Raw genomic sequence first — 17,600 nt, 5'->3', positions numbered from 1 at the left:
AGGCATGAGGATCATAAGTTCAAACTCAGCCTCAAAGCCAGCCTCTGCAACTTAGCAGGGCTCTGAGTAACTTAGTGAGAACCTATCTCAAAGCAAAAACTAAACAAATACACACACACACACACACATATACACAAATATAATCATTTTATTGAAATATAATTCACTTTCCATAAAGTCCACCCATTTAAAGTATACCATTCAGTAGTTTAAAAAAAAGAAAAAATATATATATATTTTAGTTGTAGTTGGACACAATACCTTTATTTTATTTATTTATTTTTAAGTGGTGCCGAAGATCGAACCCACATGCTAGGCAAGTGCTCTACAGCTGAGCCACAACCCCATCAGTCGGCAATCACTAGCCAACTTTCCATCTTTAGTGGGCTAAATAATAGGCCCCAATATACCAGGTCTGATCCACTGAAACCCTGTAAATGTTTCCTTATTTGGAGAAAGGGTTTTTGCAGATGTGCTTAAGGATCCTGAGAAAGGGGAGTGGCCCTTAACTGCAATCATATGTATCCTCATGAGGCCGTGGCAGAAAGAAATTTTACTCTCAGAGAAGAAGGTGTTGTTAAGGTAAAAAATGTGGCATTTATACACAATGGAATATTACTCAGCACTAAAAAATAACAAGATCATGGCATTTGCAGGGAAATGGATGGCATTAGAGCAGATTATGCTAAGTGAAGTTAGCCAATCCCTAAAAAAACAAATGCCAAATGTCTTCTCTTATATAAGGGGGGTGACTCAAAACAGAGTAGGGAAGAAGAGCATGAGAAGATGATTACCACTAAACAGGGAAGAGAGATGGGAGGGAGAAGGATACCCTCATCGTTATACAAAATACATATATGATGGTGTGAGGGGGAAGGGGAAAAAAAGAGAGAAATGTGTCACAGTAGATTGGGTAGAGAGAGGTGATGGGAGGGGAGGGGAGGGGGGGATAGGGAGGGCAGCAGAATACAACTGACACTAGTATTGCTGTATGTATATACATGGCTGTATAATCAATGTGATCTTGCAATCTGTACATGTGGAAAAATGAGAATTCATACCCCATTTGAGTCAAATGTATGATATGTCAAGATCACTGTATTCTCTTGAGCAACTAATAAAAAAAAAAAAAAGATAGAGCAGAGAGACATTTTACCATATGATGCTGAGTCTTGTAGCCTGCCATGACACATTCATATATCAAGGGACATCAGCAGCTACCAGAAGCTGGAAGATGTAAGGAAAATTGTCCCTGAGAGCCTTTAGAGGGAATACAGACCTACCAATATGGTGATTTTTGACCAGTGATATTGATTTTTAGACTTTTGGACTTTAAAATTAAGAGAAACTAGATTTGTTTGTTCAAATTATGTATGTATGCATTCATTTATTTATTTACTTTTGTATGACATGGTTTCCTTATAGGAATGGGGATGTAGCTCAGTGATAAAGTAGCCTTGAGCTCAATTCCTAGCACTGCAAAGGAGAAAACAAAACAAAACAACAAACAACAAAGAAAGCAAGAGAGAATCTAAGTATGCACAAGCCAAAAAGGAGCTAAGCATCATGCATCCTTTGACTTGCCCTGTACTTTTTTTTTTTCCACAGGTAAATTAGGAAGAATGTTGCTCTCTAGATGTTTGTAAAATGTTTCTCTAGGGCGTGGATACATTCATACATACAGCTCTTGAAAACTGAACAATTAGAATTTAAAATTAGGCTTGTGAACAAATGTTTACTAAAGGCAGTGCAGAAATCCTGACAGTTTTGATGAAATTCATCAAAGCAAAGCAACACTGCTAATGGTGATAAGAACACTGGAGCCTCCTTATGAACCAGCAGCACCAAGCACAATCCCAGGACTTTCTAGGAGATCTCAACAGTTAAGAAAATGCTCATCTTGGGCTGGGATTATAGCTCAGTGGTAAAGCACTTACTAGCACATGTGAGGCACTGGGTTAGATCCTTAGCACCACATAAAATAAATAAATTAAATAAAGGTGTTGTGACCATCTAAAATTAAAATATCTTAAAAGAAAATGCTCATCTTTTCATGTGTTTACAGCTTCTAATGTATACTTTATGCTTTTATCAGTTCTAAGTATCAGCACTTCTAACGCCTGAACTTTTGAGCAGGTAAACTCCCTTGATGCAATAGAAATAGAAGATATATTCAGATTCAATGAAAAGCTGGATCTTGGGCTTTTGAGGTCCTTAGAAAGGCTGAAAGTAGGCAATAAATATTAGCCGAATATTTGTAAATCCCCCCCTCCCAATGAATGGGCCTGATTATCTATGCTCTTGCTCATTTATTCCAGCTGGTTGGTAGTTCAGCTCTTGTTCCTCTTTGATTAATTATTCCCAAGTGGCCTGCCAGTTTAATGCTCTCTGCTTCTTTTGTCAGCGTTCACTTCTGCACTAGTCAATTCATAATATACGTGAATACACACATACATATACACAAACACATACACATAGCTTCTACACACACACCCCTGTGTCTCACCCTTACTAAGGCCTCCAGCAACTTAGTGAGACCCTGTCTCAAAATAAAATAAAATAAAAAATACAGCTGGAGATGTAGCTCAGAGGTAAAGGGCTCCTAGGTTCCATCCCCAGTTCCAAAATAAATAGATACAGTCTCATGGGGCATGGTGGTGTACACTTATAATACTTGTGACCCGGGAGATTGAGGTGGGAGGATCACAAGTTTGAGGCCAGCCTCAGTCACTGAGCAAGATCTTGCTTCAAAATAAAAGATAAAAATGACTGAGGATGTAGCATAGGGATAAAGCATCCCTGGGTTCAATCCCTAGTACAAAAAAAAAAAAAAAAACCCATAAAAATATATTGTATTCTGTACTGAACATGCATAGCCGTTTATCATTATTATTCCCTAGCCAATTCGGTACAATAAGTATTTGCATTAGATTAGGTATTATACTAATCAAGAGATGATTTAAAGGATACCAGAAATGTGTGCAGTTTTTGTGCAAGTATTATACCATTTTATACAAGGGACTTGAGCATCTATGAATTTTGGAATCCTTGGGGAATTCTGGATCCAATCCCTCACAGATACCAAAGAACAACTGTTTAATTTTAAAAAGATCAGGCAAACAGAAATACACCCAGTTCTAGGGGCTGGGGTTGTGGCTCAGCAGTAGAGCAAACTGCCTAGCACATGTGAGGCACTGGGTTCGATTCTCATGAAAATAAATAAAAATAAAGACATTGTGCCCATCTATAACTAAAAGGAAAAAAAAGAGAAACAAACAAACAAACAAACAAAAGGAATATACCCAATAAGCATCTTTCCATACTGCCCCTATAGGTGATGACAGGTGCCAGGACCCCTGACAGCTGAATCTTCTATCAGAAGGCTGCCTGGATTGTTAGTATGAACTATGTCTCACCACCCAGGCATGGCTACTTTTGTTTCCCTCAGCTCCTTCACAAAGAGGAGTCCCATCCATAAGAATTAAAGTCTTCAAGGATTAAAGCGGGTGTCTGTATGTCTTTTGCTTTGCTGGGTGGGAGTCAATGAGAAACATATCTAAAAGCTTCCACTCTGACACCAGACCCCTAGGATTACAACCCAGCTCTCCTCTAACCAGCCACATGATATTTTGAGCAGGGCAATTAGCATGTGTGTGACTGAATTTCCTTGTATGATGACTGGGAAAAATAATACTGTACCCTCTTTATAGGTCTAAGTGGGGCTCAAGAGATTCACATATATGAAGAACTCAGAAGATGGCCTTGCAAGGGGACATCACATTGTACTCTGAAGATGAGATCTAGCTATGAAACCTAGAGTGAGCCAATGCCAAGATTGGTAGGGCTTTAACTTGGGGAATGAACACTGGAAGCATGTGTCGACTCTGGAAATTTGGTGAATTCTTCTGGAGAAAAACACTCAAGGTTTTCTCTGCCCTGGAGTATATACTAAACAGCCTAAAGTGCTCATTAGTTCTCCAGTACCCTCACAGAGGCATCTTTGAACCTGCAAGCATATCAGAATTCCAAGGGAAGGTCATCCTCCTTCTCCGTGACTCACTACCTCAGAGCTCCTCTTCGGTCCACAGAGATATCATTATTCCCTAACTTTTCCCCTGCTCCAGAGTCCTACTTTTTAATTTTTTTCACAGCTGTTCTACAGGGTCTCAGGCAGCAGGGGAGGTTAAAGTGTGCCTGAGTTGCAATTTTGACCTGAAGACAAATACAGACGGCAGTGCCCAAGTATGTCTGTCTCTGTGAAAACGACACAGGAATTTTCCTACACTGTTCTCATAAACATTTCTCTTTCAATTAGCCAGGGCCTCCTTTATAAATTAGGGATTTAGAGCCAACTCAAACAAAGCAAATGGACTGGAATCATTAAGGGGCAGCATAAGTAATTCGATATGCAGTAAATGAAAGACTAAGGCAGAGTGAACAGGGATGGTGAGGGACTGTTGTGTTTCTTGGCACGTCCTTTGGGATGGAACGCTTACTCCTCAGCTGCTAGGAAGGTCTCTGAGGTAGTTTCCATTATAGCTAGGCAATAATCACTGGCCACTGGTCACGCCAAAAGGCAAAGGTGATTTTCCCAACCCGGAATCTTCACTGGACTTAACACTTCCTATATGCAGATGCACACCTATAATCTCAGAAATTAGAGAGGCTGAGGCAGAAGAACTGAAGTCTGAGGCCAACCCTGGCAACTTAGTAAGCCTGTTTCAAAATAAGAAGTAAAAGGGCTGGAAGGGCTGGGGATATAGCTCAATGGTAGAGTGCCCCTGGGTGAAATCCCGACACACACACACACCCTAAAAATAAACGTCCTGGGGCTGGGGATGTGTTTCAAGCAGTAGTGCTCGAGTGCCTGGCATGTGCAGGGCGCTGGGTTCGATCCTCAGCACCACATAAAAAAATAAAGATGTTGTGTCCACCAAAAACTAAAAATAAATATTAAAAAAAAAATTCTCTCTATCTATCTCTCTTAAAAAGAAAAAAATCCTGTATCCAAACCTCTGAGGGCTGGCAGCTCCCACTTCTTCTTTTTGAAAGCCAGCCACAGTGCTATAATAAAGTCTGAGCTTTCTGCCACTAGAGATACCATACTGGGAAAAGTGACAAGCAGTCACCTGAGTGAAGCCTTTATGGACCTTCCAGACTATCCCAGCTACCCTCACTAAGAAACCACATGAGATGTCGGAGCAAAACCAGAACAGTGCAGCTGGGCAATTCCAATTGCTCCTACTCCGGACTCACAGAATCAGGAGAAATAACTCCCTGCTTTATGCTATTAAGTTTTGGAATTTGTTTGTTATGAATAAACAATAAACAGTGCTTAACAATGTCTATATTTTTAAAGCTGAGACGGTCAGTTCAATAAGCCTCAAAGTTCTTTTAATTTTAAGAAAATACAAACTAACAAAATCAGTAAAATATCCCATCCCCCAAATATATAAATAAAAATAAAAAAATTTAAAAAATTAAAAAATATTAAAATGAAAAGACCAACAACTCAATTAAAAAACAGGAGAAGGGTCATTCCTATAATCCCAGCAATACAAGAAGCTGAGGCAAAAGGATTTCAAGTTCAAGGTCAAACTCTCTGGCTAACTTAGCAAGACACTGTCTCAAAAAAAAAAAAAAAAATGCTGGCAACTTGGCTCAGTGGTTAAGCTCTCCTGGGTTCAATTCCTAGTACACCCCCCACACACCCAAAATAGGCAAAGAATACAAATAGACATCTCTCCAAAGAAAATATACAAATGGCCAACCAGCATATAAAAAGATGCAGAATATCATAGTCACCAGGCAAATGTAAATCAAAAGCACAGTGGATACCATTTCACATTCATTATGATAACTGTTATGGTTTGGAAGTGAGGTGTCCCCTAAAAGCTCACATGTGAGACAATGCAAGAAGGTTCAGAGAAGAAATGACTGGGTGGTTAAGAGTTTCACCCAATTTGTGATTTACTGAGGGATAAATGAAGTTGTAGGGTATGGCTGGAGGAGGTGGGAATTGGGGTGTGGCTTTGATGTATATATTTGTATCTGGAGAGTAGAGTCAGTCTATTTCCTGATCAGGGCTGCTTTCCTCTGCCACACACTCTGCCATGATGTTCAGCCTCATCTTGAGCCCCGAGAAATGGAATCAGCCTTCTATGGATTAAGACCTCTGAAACTGTGAACCCTTAAATAAACTCTTCCTCCTCAATAACTATGCTGGTTGGGTCCTTTAGTCACAGCAGTGAAAAAGCTGACTAAAACAATGACTACAATAAAAAGGACAATAATAAGTGTTGGGGACAAAGGAAACCTAATAAGCTTCTGGTGGGTTCAACTGGTACAGCTGCTTTAGAAAACAGTCTTGATAGTTCCTCAAAAAGTTATACATGGAGTTTTCATGAACCAACAACTCCACCCCTAGGTATGTATCCAAAGGAAAGGAAAACTTTGTCTACACAAAAACTTTTACAATGGGCTAGGGATGTAGCTCAGTAGAGAAGCACTTGACTTGTATGCTCAAGGCCCTGAGCCCTGAGTTCTACCTCCAGCACTACACATACACACCCTATAAATATTTTACAAGAATATTTACAGCAGCATTATTCATAATAGCCAAAAGTGTAAATAATCCAAGTCCATCGACTGGTCAAGTGGAGGTTGGTGTGTGTATGTGTGTACATACACACGATCTACCCATCCACAGACAGAATGTTATTCAGCAATAAAAATAAATCACACAATCTGTATACGGGATAAAGGTGGGAGTTCATAATCCACTTGAATCATTCTGTGAAATATGGTATATTAAGAACTATGTAATATTTTGAACAACCAACAATAAAATAATAAAAAAAGAAACCCAAATAAAATTAATAAAGATACTCTCTCTTAAAAAAAAAATAAAAAAATAAATCAGGTATCTGCTGCTATAACATGGTTCAGTCATACACCAACAATAAATAAATAAATAAATAAAAATCCCCAGGAATCTTTTTTTTTTTTTTTAAATAGTGCTTGGGATCAAACCTATGACCTCAGGCATGCTAGGCAAGTACTTTAAAAATTAACTACATGCCAGTTCAGAATGGGAAAATCCATAGCAACAGAAAGTAGAAAAGTGGTTGCTAATGACTGGGGGGAATATAAGGTGTGACTGCTAATGGTCACCAAGTTTCTTTTGGAAAAATATTCTAAAATTAGATTACAGTGATAGTTCACATAATTCTGAATATCCTAGGCAATTGAACTGTACACCTTAAACAAGTGAACTGCAGAGTATATGAATTCAATCTCAATAATGCTCTTAAAAGAAAAACAAAATACTTATTACACATGTTCACAATAGAAGGAACCCTGCCCCACTTCAATATGCATGCTCTTGGGGCTCTTCCTTAAACATCTATGTACTCAAACACATACCACTGTTTCATTTGGTTTCATTTCTTCCATTTTGCTTCATTTCTACTAGAAGGGCTGTGCTCTGGGGAGAGCCCATGGAGGAAGCAAGACAATCATATGAAGCCCAAGATAAGAGGCCACATCGTAGAAATCCTTCTACCCACTCCACCTATGCTGTCCCAGGGCTCAGATCTTAACCAATATTACCTGCCTCACTTCACAAAAGGGAATAGGTGCACTTCTATATCCATGCATTAGAGCCTATAGGGCTCAGGGAAGATCCCTGCTGAGCTGAGGCTCAGGAGAGTCAGTGCTTACTCCCAGCATTTCCCATTCCATGGGAACAACAGATTTTGAGGGAGCTCCCTGTAGGATACATAGGGGCTGGCCACAGATTGGAAGATACCAGCAGTGAAGCAAGGGATGCCCACGAAGTATCCTCCTCATTCCATTGATATAGGAGAATGCTGCACACAAAGCCAACTATGTCTGTGATTAATCAGTGAGCAATCAAACAACCCACTCCCTAGGACCCTAGTGTAGAGTTCTCAGAATCTGCAACATCCCACTCTCTGAACCTCTCTAACAAGGGACTCCACCCAAGGAGACCTTACCCGGGTCTTGGCTTTCAGGAATACATGGCTTTCCATATCCTTGCTAGATTTACTGTGGGCCACACCAGCTTTCCTCATGGCATCCTCACTGAAACACAAAAGAAGAGATATTTACACACAATAGCAAGTCTTAGCCATCAGGCCCTTCATGGTAGCTGCCCCTGGGAGGACCAGGTGCTGTTCCCAGAATGCAGCCTCACTGAGGTCCCATCAAGACATGTAGGGAGGGATGCTCAACAGAGCAATGACAGAAAGCTTAACAAGGGAGTAAGAGGACAGGGCCATGAGAAAGAAGGAATAGGAAAGGTGGTCACTATGAAGCAAAAGCAAGCCACTGGCATGACGGGAAAGGGGACTTGTTCCTTAGAGACTGCTCACCACCAACACAAAATCAAGCATGCATTAGACCATTGGGTGGCCAGCCAGTCTCTACTTCCTGCCTTCTGAGAGACCTGGGTGCCTACCCAAACCTGCCACTGAGCACAATGGAACCTCAGTTTCAGAATGTTCCTCTGTAGAGTGAAGGGGCCCACAGAAGTCATCTCTCAGTTCCTCCCAAGGAAAGGGTCCCTATGTGGAAAAATTCATGTTCTCCCAACATGACCAAAGAGACCTGCCCCAAATTCAACAGCTTATAGCTGGGGACAGAAGGAGACAGATCACACGAATGTGAAAAACATCTTCAAAACACATTTACTAACAGAGGTACAACAAGAGAAAATATTACTAAAAGTTTTATACCACACTGCTGCTCCTGGTTATAAAGAATTATGCACATGAGCTAAACTCAGTTTTCCCTTGAATGACAGCATACACTACCCTCCTCCATGCCTGCACACATATGTATGCACACATGCATAACACAAACACACAGAGAAAGAACAGGTATGCATTGCTAGAAAGGAAGAAACACGATAGCAGGCTTGAGCTGGGCATCTATCTCCCAAGAGACACGATGCTCTGTTCTGTTCACAGTCTGCCTTCTTCCCTGTAGTGTAGGTCTTCTTCCTGCCTGTTTTCCCAGCACTGGATTGCTAATAAACAAACAAACAAGACTTGTCAGGGCTCTGTGGCCTCACTTGAATGGAATAAATAAACCAGTCCAGTCCAGCCAGCTGGTGCTTGAAAACACCCTCACCACTCCAAACCCAAACAGGGTACTAAAGAATGCACATGTGGGTCTGCAGCATCACCCTTGTGATCTTAAAGAAATCACAGAAAGAGGGGCTGAGGTTGTGGCTCAGCAGTAGAGCACTGGCCTAGTACATGCGAGTCCCTGGATTCAATCCTCAGTACCACATAAAAATAAATAAATAAAGGTATTGTCTCCAACTAAAACTAAAAAATAAATATTAAAAAAAAAGTCACAGGGGGCTGGGGATGTGGCTCAAGCGGTAGCGCGCTCGCCTGGCGTGTGTGCGGCCCGGGTTCGATCCTCAGCACCACATACAAACGAAGATGTTGTGTCCGCCGAGAACTAAGAAAAAATAAATATTAAAATTCTCTCTCTCTCTCTCTGTCCCCCTCTCTCTCACTCTCTCTTTTAAAAAAAAAATCACAGAAAAGGGGCTGGGGTTGTGGCTCAGTGGTAGTGTGCTTGCCTACCATGTATGAGGCACTGTGTTCGATCCTCAGCATCATATTAAAAAAATAAAGTTATATTAAAAAAAGAAATCACAGAAAGGAGGCTTCATGCTAAGAGATGTACAAACCTGTTTTAATGTAAATAAAAATAAAACATGCTAAGAGATGTACAAACCTGTTTTAATGTAAATAAAAATAAAACAATGTTGACCCGTTGCGCTATTAGATCCTTCATTCAACAAGCATGGTTGGAGTCCCTACCTCTCCTGTTTCCTAAAGCCCACAGCAGAAATCTGTTGCTGCCAAGTGAGGCAGCAACAGGTTCCTGCTTGCAAGACATCCAGGGGTGGAGCAGAAGCATGAGTGGAAAAGTCCACAGGTTCACAAGAGAAGTGAGAGGAATGATATAAAACAGTAACATGAGAACCAGCCCACATGCAACGCAGGATCAGATTTACAGGCAAGCACAGCAAAGGTACAACATAGGCAAGAGGGCTGGTGAGGACAGCATAGTTGAGGCCAGCATGGCACAGACACTTCACACTGGAAATGGACATTTTAAGAAGCATTTTCAATAGGATAAGTGACACAGCACACCTCTGTAACTCACCCGTGACCGCAAGCCCTACAAGTTCCTCTTTCCACTTTCCAACAGCAGTGTCAAGAGGGATTGGGAGGTAAATCAACCACACAGGGACTTAGAAGGGGATGAGGGCCACAGAGCCATGGACTAATAGGAGGTCCAAAGGAAGTAGAGCAGAAATAGCAAACATTTTTGTAGTCTAGCAGCACAGCCTGGAGGCTTCCCAAGAGGGAGCAGAAGGCCATGGCCAGTGGCAGTATAGCCGGGTCACTAGATATGAACACAGGAGAAGAAAAGGGGGTACAGAGGAGCTTGAGGGGGAACATGGTCACAGAGATAGGCTCTGTGCTAGAGAGCACCAGTCACTGAAGGCTAAGCCAGGCTAGTAAGAGCATCCCTTCCAGGCTACCACCAGTCACTTTAGTCATAGTGAGCAAATTGGCCAGTTCCAGATGACAAGGTGCACTTCCACTGAAGCAAAGACAACTGGCATGTGGTCAGAGTCCAGACCCAGAATACAGCTTACTGCAATAGCTTTGAGGTAGTGGGATGACCATGACTAGGCCAAAGAAGCATGTTTGATGAACAGTGGGCAAAGTACACTGAATGCCAGAAGACACACTGGAGGATGCCCTATTCTGCCAGGGTATTGTCAGAGATGATGTGGACAGTGTGGGCACCAACTATTAGTGACTCAGAAGTGGAGGAGCACTGACCTGGCTAAAGGCCAGAAATAAGCCTATCCTGACAAGCCAGAAAATGCCTCTCAACAGCAGGAAACTGAAAGAGGAAAATGGGTAGATCATTACTGCCATGAGCTGCAAAGGAAGGGATGTTGCATGGGCTCTAGAGAGCTAAGGAGGAAGGCACTCCATGTGTCAGGTTTCTTCAGGGCAGCCCAGTACCCTCTCATTCCCATGTCCCTTCCACAGTGCCTGCCCAGAAAGCTTCTTCATGTTTGATGGCTGAAGAATACATACACACACACACACACACACACACACACACACACACACACGTGTGTGTGTGTGTGTGTGTGTGTGTGTGTGTATTCCATCTGCTATTATTGGTATTTATTTACTTTTATGAGGTGCTGAGGATCAAACCCAGTGCCTGGTGAGCACTCTACCACTGAACCACAACCCCAGCCCCTGCTGGGGTTTAAGTGTTTTAGCCCTTGTTTCTAATCAAAAGATCATAAAATAGAAGACAGGCCAAGCAGAAAGCAGATACTTCTGCCTGTTAATATCTTACTCCACCATCAGCAGACGCCAATCTTGGCTCCCTGGCTATCTTAGTATTTGGTCAGAGGCCCCTGTTCCTTGGGCACTGATTGCAAAGGCTCCACAATTCACACTAGGATCCTCCCTTCTGCAATCTGGCCCCTCAAATGCCAACAAGAGACTATGGTCAGGACCTGGTTACCTTGAGAATAGCACCAGCTTTGGTCAAGATCCCCTTCCACTCACCAACCCTAGAATGCCTCCTGACCACCTGGACCCAAATGACAACTCCTATATACCCTAAAAACAAAAGTCTTCCTGAAACTGTCAATAAACAGAAGTAAATGAAGTTAAACTATCTCACCAGGCACAGTGGTACACACACATAAACTCAGGGACTTGGGAGGCTGAGGAAGGAGGATTGCAAATTCAAAGCCAGCCTCAGCAACTTAGGAAGACCCTGACTCAAAATGAGAGAGAGAGAGAAAGAGAGGGAGAAACCATCTTACAAGAAGAAATCCCCAAACAGAGCAGAGTATAACAGTAAGCTTTTTCCCTACACAATAAAGGCTGGAGGTCAGTGCCCGACAAGGGTTTTCAGGCCAGGGGAGGTCAAGGAGCAAATTGATGTCAGCTCACAAGGCTAGACCCTAAGTGGCTGTCCTACCACATCCTGTCCAAAATTGACTATGTGTTCATAGAATATTAGGTGACCATCAAAGAACTGGAGGCTGCAAGGATGGTGTTAGAACCAGGTAACACAGGGGTCTAGAGTCATTCCCTGACTGCAACCAGCCAGCCCTCTTAAAATGGACATATACATAGACACTAGCTCAAGAGCACATGGCCCTTTCTATAACCCAAGCTATACAAGCTCGCCCTTGAGCCAAGGACTAGCTTCCTCTTGGTCAAGGTTCAGCTAGTATCTGATTTTGACCAGAGCCTCAGAGGACAAACCCATCATTATAGGACTGCAACTCCACCTTCTAGGGAGTTTGAGGATGTCCTTACTGGCCAGACCTGCCTGGAACACAGTAGGCCTTAAAAACACTGCCTGACCCTGCCTGATTAGCTAGCAGTTTCACATGAAGAAAACCTCTTGACATCCTCATCTCTCTGCACCAAGTGCCCATGCCAGATACATGAGAACTCCCTTCACTTCCTCAATGCCACTTCCAACCCCTTAAAGTTCAAACTTGCCCTATCTCCCATCACAAAAGTGGCAATTCCTCAATGGGTCTTGGTCTCTAGTTTCCACCAACAACCTCGACCTACTCCACTCAAGTCACACAACTACCAATAAGTGTAGAAAGGAGCCACACTATGTCCCTGCCTGCCTTGAAGACCTCCTACTTTGTTCCTTATCAGTGTTCCCCAGGGCCCTGGGAACAGTGACTGGCTGCTATGCACACTGCTTGAACATTGTACCAGCCTTGTTGGGACCTCCCACCTGCCGCCCCTGCTCTCTGCCTCACAGAAACCCTGTAGTCATCTGTGAAACATCCTGTAGGAATCACTGGTTCCTGTCTGTTGCTCCCACTATACTATCAACACCCTAAGGGCAGAAACAAGGGCATCCACCTCAGGGTTGGATAACAGGCCATGCACATTCATGGGATATGATACGTAAAAGTAAAATACAACATGGCAGGCACTGGGGGAATCAAAACCCAAACAAGCACATCCAAGTAGTGAAGGTCAGGGTGATTGGGGAATGGCATGTACTGGGGTGGGTGGAGGCACAGGGCAGCTGGGCCTGGAAGGAAGTAGGCAGAGTAGGAAGGGCATGGACTTTAATTCTAGTCTGGCCACTGCCTAGCTCTGGGTATTGAATTACTCCATGCATCCAAATATGGCATCTCTAGAGACCTCTGAAGAGCTGAAGACAGAAGAATGGTGCACACAGAGACCACAGTGTGAGGCCCAGCTGGCACAGCTTCTGTCCAGCATGGGCCTGTTGTTCCCTGTATCTAAATTTGAAAACCCAATTTATCAATGAGAATCCTGACTTAGTTCTTGTTATCTAAATCGCTGTATGATAAAGAAAACAAAACCAGAAAACCAAGTCAAACTGAATGCCTTGGGAGAATACATATGGACATAAAACTCAAGGTGTGCTAATGCCAGTGAGGCCTATGGTAAGCAGGCCCTGCTCTGGGCTGGCTGCCAGTCTATCCCCAAACCCAAGTCACAGTGTTACTGTGTCTTCCCTGCAAAGGCTGCTCTCAGGATGATAGCAGTTAATTTCTAAGGTACTTGGACACACAGGAAACACTAAGTTTATGTTAAAGAAGTCAGAGGGCTAGGAGAGTAGCTCAGTGGTAGAGTGCTTGCCTCACATGGGTAAGTCACTGGGTTCAATCCTCAGCACCGTATAAAAATAAGTAAAATAAAGGCATTGTGTCCATCTTCAACTAAAAAAAAAAAAAAAAAAAAAAAGAAAGAAGTCAGAAAACAACCTGCTGGATGGTATAGTAAGACAACATTCCAAAACAGAGCCACTGCACAGTGATTTGGTGTTGCTCCTTTCCAGGTGGTGAGGAACTAGCAAGTACTTGTGGCTCCCTTGGGCAGGGTTGCTCCCCTGCTGGTACTCTGAGTCACCTGGCACATAAAATCACAATGCCAGCTCCACAGCAACTGGAGGGAAGGGCGTTCCCACAGGTACAATGATAGCTGGCTTCCCCTTGCCCCTGATCCTTGATTTTTTTTCTTTCAAACTCCGCTCCGAGGGTCCCAGTTCCCAATGAAGGGCTCTTTTACTTCTCATGAGGCCTCTTCGATCCTACTTTCTCCACTACTGCCCCTGGCACTGCTGGGTCCCTTTCCCTGGTTGACCTTCTTCCCCACTACTGAGGGAAGCATGAATTCTCAAGAGCGTCTACTGGTCTGGTCTCCTGCGAGTACATAACACAAGAAGATTCTGTTTTTCCTGGATCACTGACTTACCTGCCTGACCTTAGAACAAGAGGCTTTCTCCCATCCATTTGTGTGAAAGATGTTATGTTCTTCCCAAAGGAAACCTCTGTGGGTTTCTTCTAATTCTAAGAACTACAACACTCGTGAGTCAATGACCTCTGGTGGTACAGGAGGAATTTCTGCCAGTCCCACCTCACCCCATTAAAGTGGCCAGCTGGTAAATTGCCACCTGTATATGAAGACAGTCTGTTTCCTCACACAAAACAGAAGCCTGGAGCTCGCACATGGGATCCTTCACCCCATGTATTTAAAACCTCAAATCATAAGGTATTCTAGAAGACAACAGAGGAAGTTATATAATATCAGGATGATGAAGGTTTTCCTAGCGATGTCACCAGAAGTAGACCCCATAAAGGAAAAAAAGATTTTGCCATAGTAAAAAAGATGTCTACCACCTTTATACCACTGATCAATAGGAGAAATAAGGGAAAGGTGTCTCTAATATTCAGTGTTTTCAGTTGCTCAAGTCCAGCCCTGGCATTTGAGACAGTGGCTCTGGCAATCCAATTTCCTTATGTGCTATTCCTGAACTCCCTTCCCACTTCACACCATGTGTAACCAATCCATCAGGAGACCACTGGAAGTTTACTCTCTGGAAAAGCATAAACTGGAGAGGGAGATCAGTCTACCCAGTTGAGAAGGCAGTTAGGATACAGAGAGGGCTGACTCAGTGACCTAATCCACACTAACAACAGAGATCTGCCTTCCAACCAGCCCTTTCCCTGTGTCTGGAAGACCATACCCTGGAGGAAGGACTCAGATATAACCTGTACCCAGATGAGCCTCTAGCAAAACTTCAGTTAACAGGCTTCACCTGCTGAGAGACCACTTGGCCTCAACCTTGGAGCTCACCTCTTAAGAGTGCAATGTCAACCAGGAGCTAGTGGATGCCCTAACACGCAGATAAAAACACCAGAAGGAGAGAGTAAATAGGAGGTAAAAGAAACTCAGCAGAGGGGCTGAGGCTGTGGCTCAGCAGTAGTGCATTTGCCTGGCATGTGGCATGTGAGGCACTGGGTTCAATTCTCAGCACCGCATATAAATAAATAAAAAAAGTTCTCAATAACTGAAAATAAATATTAAAAAAAAACTCAGCAGAAAAAATAAAATGTAGAAATAGAGATAAGATTGTGCTGCATTCACTAAAAAAGAAAGAATCCTATAAAAAGGGAAAAGTTAGAGATAATTTGGAGGAAATTAGCAAGAGAGCAGAGCTCAAAGACAAAGAAATGGATAAAAGAAAAGGAGAAGGCAGCCCAAAGAGCCAACATTCACACATTAGAGTCAGCCTAAAAAGTGAAAAGAATTAGATTCCCCTAAAATGTCTTAGAGGAACTTCCCCCAAAGGGCAGCACTTAAGTTTGGGGAACATGGTAGATCATCCTGAGGCTCAGCACCACAGACCCTTAAGGTGAAGAACTCAGCTGGCATAGCAGTGGAACACGCATCTAAATTCTCCAGCATACTGGGTGTACTAGTGGTACATGCTTCTAACTGCAGCTACTTGGGAGGCTGAGGATCACCTGAGCCTAAGAATTTGATGCCAGCCTGGGAAACACAGAGAAGCTGCACCTCCAAAAAGGAAAGAAAAGAAAGAAGGCAATTTAATCTTGAGAAGTCAAAATGCACCCAAACTGGCATGGTCTCTGGAAAGTTAACTCCCATGAGCATTTTTCCAGGAAACTAGAAGAATAAGAAAGGGAACCACCAAGAATGAGACACAGAATATAAGAAACAAGAAACAAAACACACATAAACCACAGGCTGGAGCTGTGCAAATGGAGAGATAAGACCAATGAGAACTGTCCTCATCATACCTGTGGCCACTACCTGAATGGCTCCAGAAAGGAGGTTTTGGGAAAGAACTGTAACTGACATAGAGCTCATCATATAGAGCCTGGGGAGAACTGTGCTGAGAAGCAACTGAAAGATATCAGAAGAATTAGCAACAGGCACACAGAAAACTGGGCAGGTTTATTTCTATTTTTTTTTTTTTTGGCAATACTAGGGATTGAAACCATGGTGGTTCCTACTCTCAGAGTTTACAGAATCCTCATTGATGCATGCTAACATGACATTCACAGATTAGGTGTGTGTGTGTGTGTGTTACTGAAGCTTGAACTTGGGGTCTCACACAGACAAGGCAACCACTCTATCAGCAAGCTACACTCCCAGTCCTTTACATTTTATTTTAAAACAGGCTCCAAATTGCCCAGGTTGGCTTGAATTTGCAATCATCCTGCCTCAGTCCCAAAGACACTGGAATTACAAGGAGTGCACCACCACTCCCTGCTAAAACTGGGCAGTTTTTAAAATACATTTTCCCCCTGGGGGAAGTGTGAAATGATCAACTGCAGAATGCCACTATGCTCAGCTGTATCATTTGTGTAGGCATAAAATGTGAACATTCATTACTGATTTACCCAGAAAGTAAAATAGTGGGAGGATGAGGGAGGAGAAGCAGAGATAATAGCAGTGTATAGGGAATACAGTGCAAATCAACAACAGATAATTCATAACATTCATAAAAGTGATAAAGGTAGCAGCATATGCATATTACTGAAAATCAAGGGCATATGCCAGAAGAAACAGCAAGAGTCAAAGGTGGTCATTGTCTCTGGGGAGGATTCACTGAGTAAGGAACAACTTCAGTGTCTTATAAAAGTCTTGAATTTTGCAACTTACATGCATATATTACTTTGACAAAATCTATGGTAAGTAAAAATTAAATGACACAATGTACATAAAAAAGTGTGCCACAGAGATAGGGACCCCAGGAGTTCAAGCTGGAGTCCCCAAATTTCAGAATTTGTTTGACCAGAGCAAATGTGAACTATAATACCTTTTTGTTCTTAAGAGGAAAAAAGTGTGCTAAGAGAAATAATAAATGGATGATAGCTATTATTAAGAAAGGGCATGGTAGCTCATGCCTGTAATCCTTAGGAAGCTTAGGAGGCTGAGGTAGGAGGATCACAAATTGAAATCCAGCCTCAGTAGCTTAGCAAGGCCCTACATAACTGAGTGAGATCCTATTTCAGGACTGGCAATGGAATAAAACACCCCTGGGTTCAATCATTGCCCAGGATTTAAAAAAAAAAAAAAAAGTGTGATTCACCTTTCTAAGCCTTCCTGTTTCCACCAACACTGAAAGAATAGAAATACAAAGCTTCTTCATTAGTTATTCAAGTGGCTGCACAATCAGAGAGTAGGAGT

The 17,600-nt window shown here is 42.6% G+C and overlaps 1 protein-coding gene across 14 annotated transcripts in view; it reads right to left on the bottom strand.

Moving 5' to 3' along the window:
* Window positions 1-17,600, bottom strand: part of MED15 (mediator complex subunit 15) — a 73,531-nt gene that overhangs the window by 41,992 nt on the left and 13,939 nt on the right. For 9 of the 14 annotated variants that reach the window (XM_081283684.1, XM_081283674.1, XM_081283687.1 and 6 more), the window contains exon 2: window positions 8,019-8,106. The exons of 4 other annotated variants lie outside the window; for them this stretch is intronic. In XM_081283684.1, coding sequence (XP_081139810.1) covers window positions 8,019-8,106 — 88 coding nt within the window. Of the gene's footprint in view, window positions 1-8,018; window positions 8,107-17,600 lie in introns of those variants that run through there. One more of the 14 variants, XM_081283677.1, reaches the window with a different exon arrangement.

Source organism: Spermophilus citellus (assembly GCF_964194105.1).
Source record: "Spermophilus citellus genome assembly, chromosome: 3".
Taxonomy (NCBI): Eukaryota; Metazoa; Chordata; class Mammalia; order Rodentia; family Sciuridae; genus Spermophilus; species Spermophilus citellus.
Note: the sequence above shows the minus strand (reverse complement) of the source record. Positions and strands in the feature narration are given on the sequence as shown.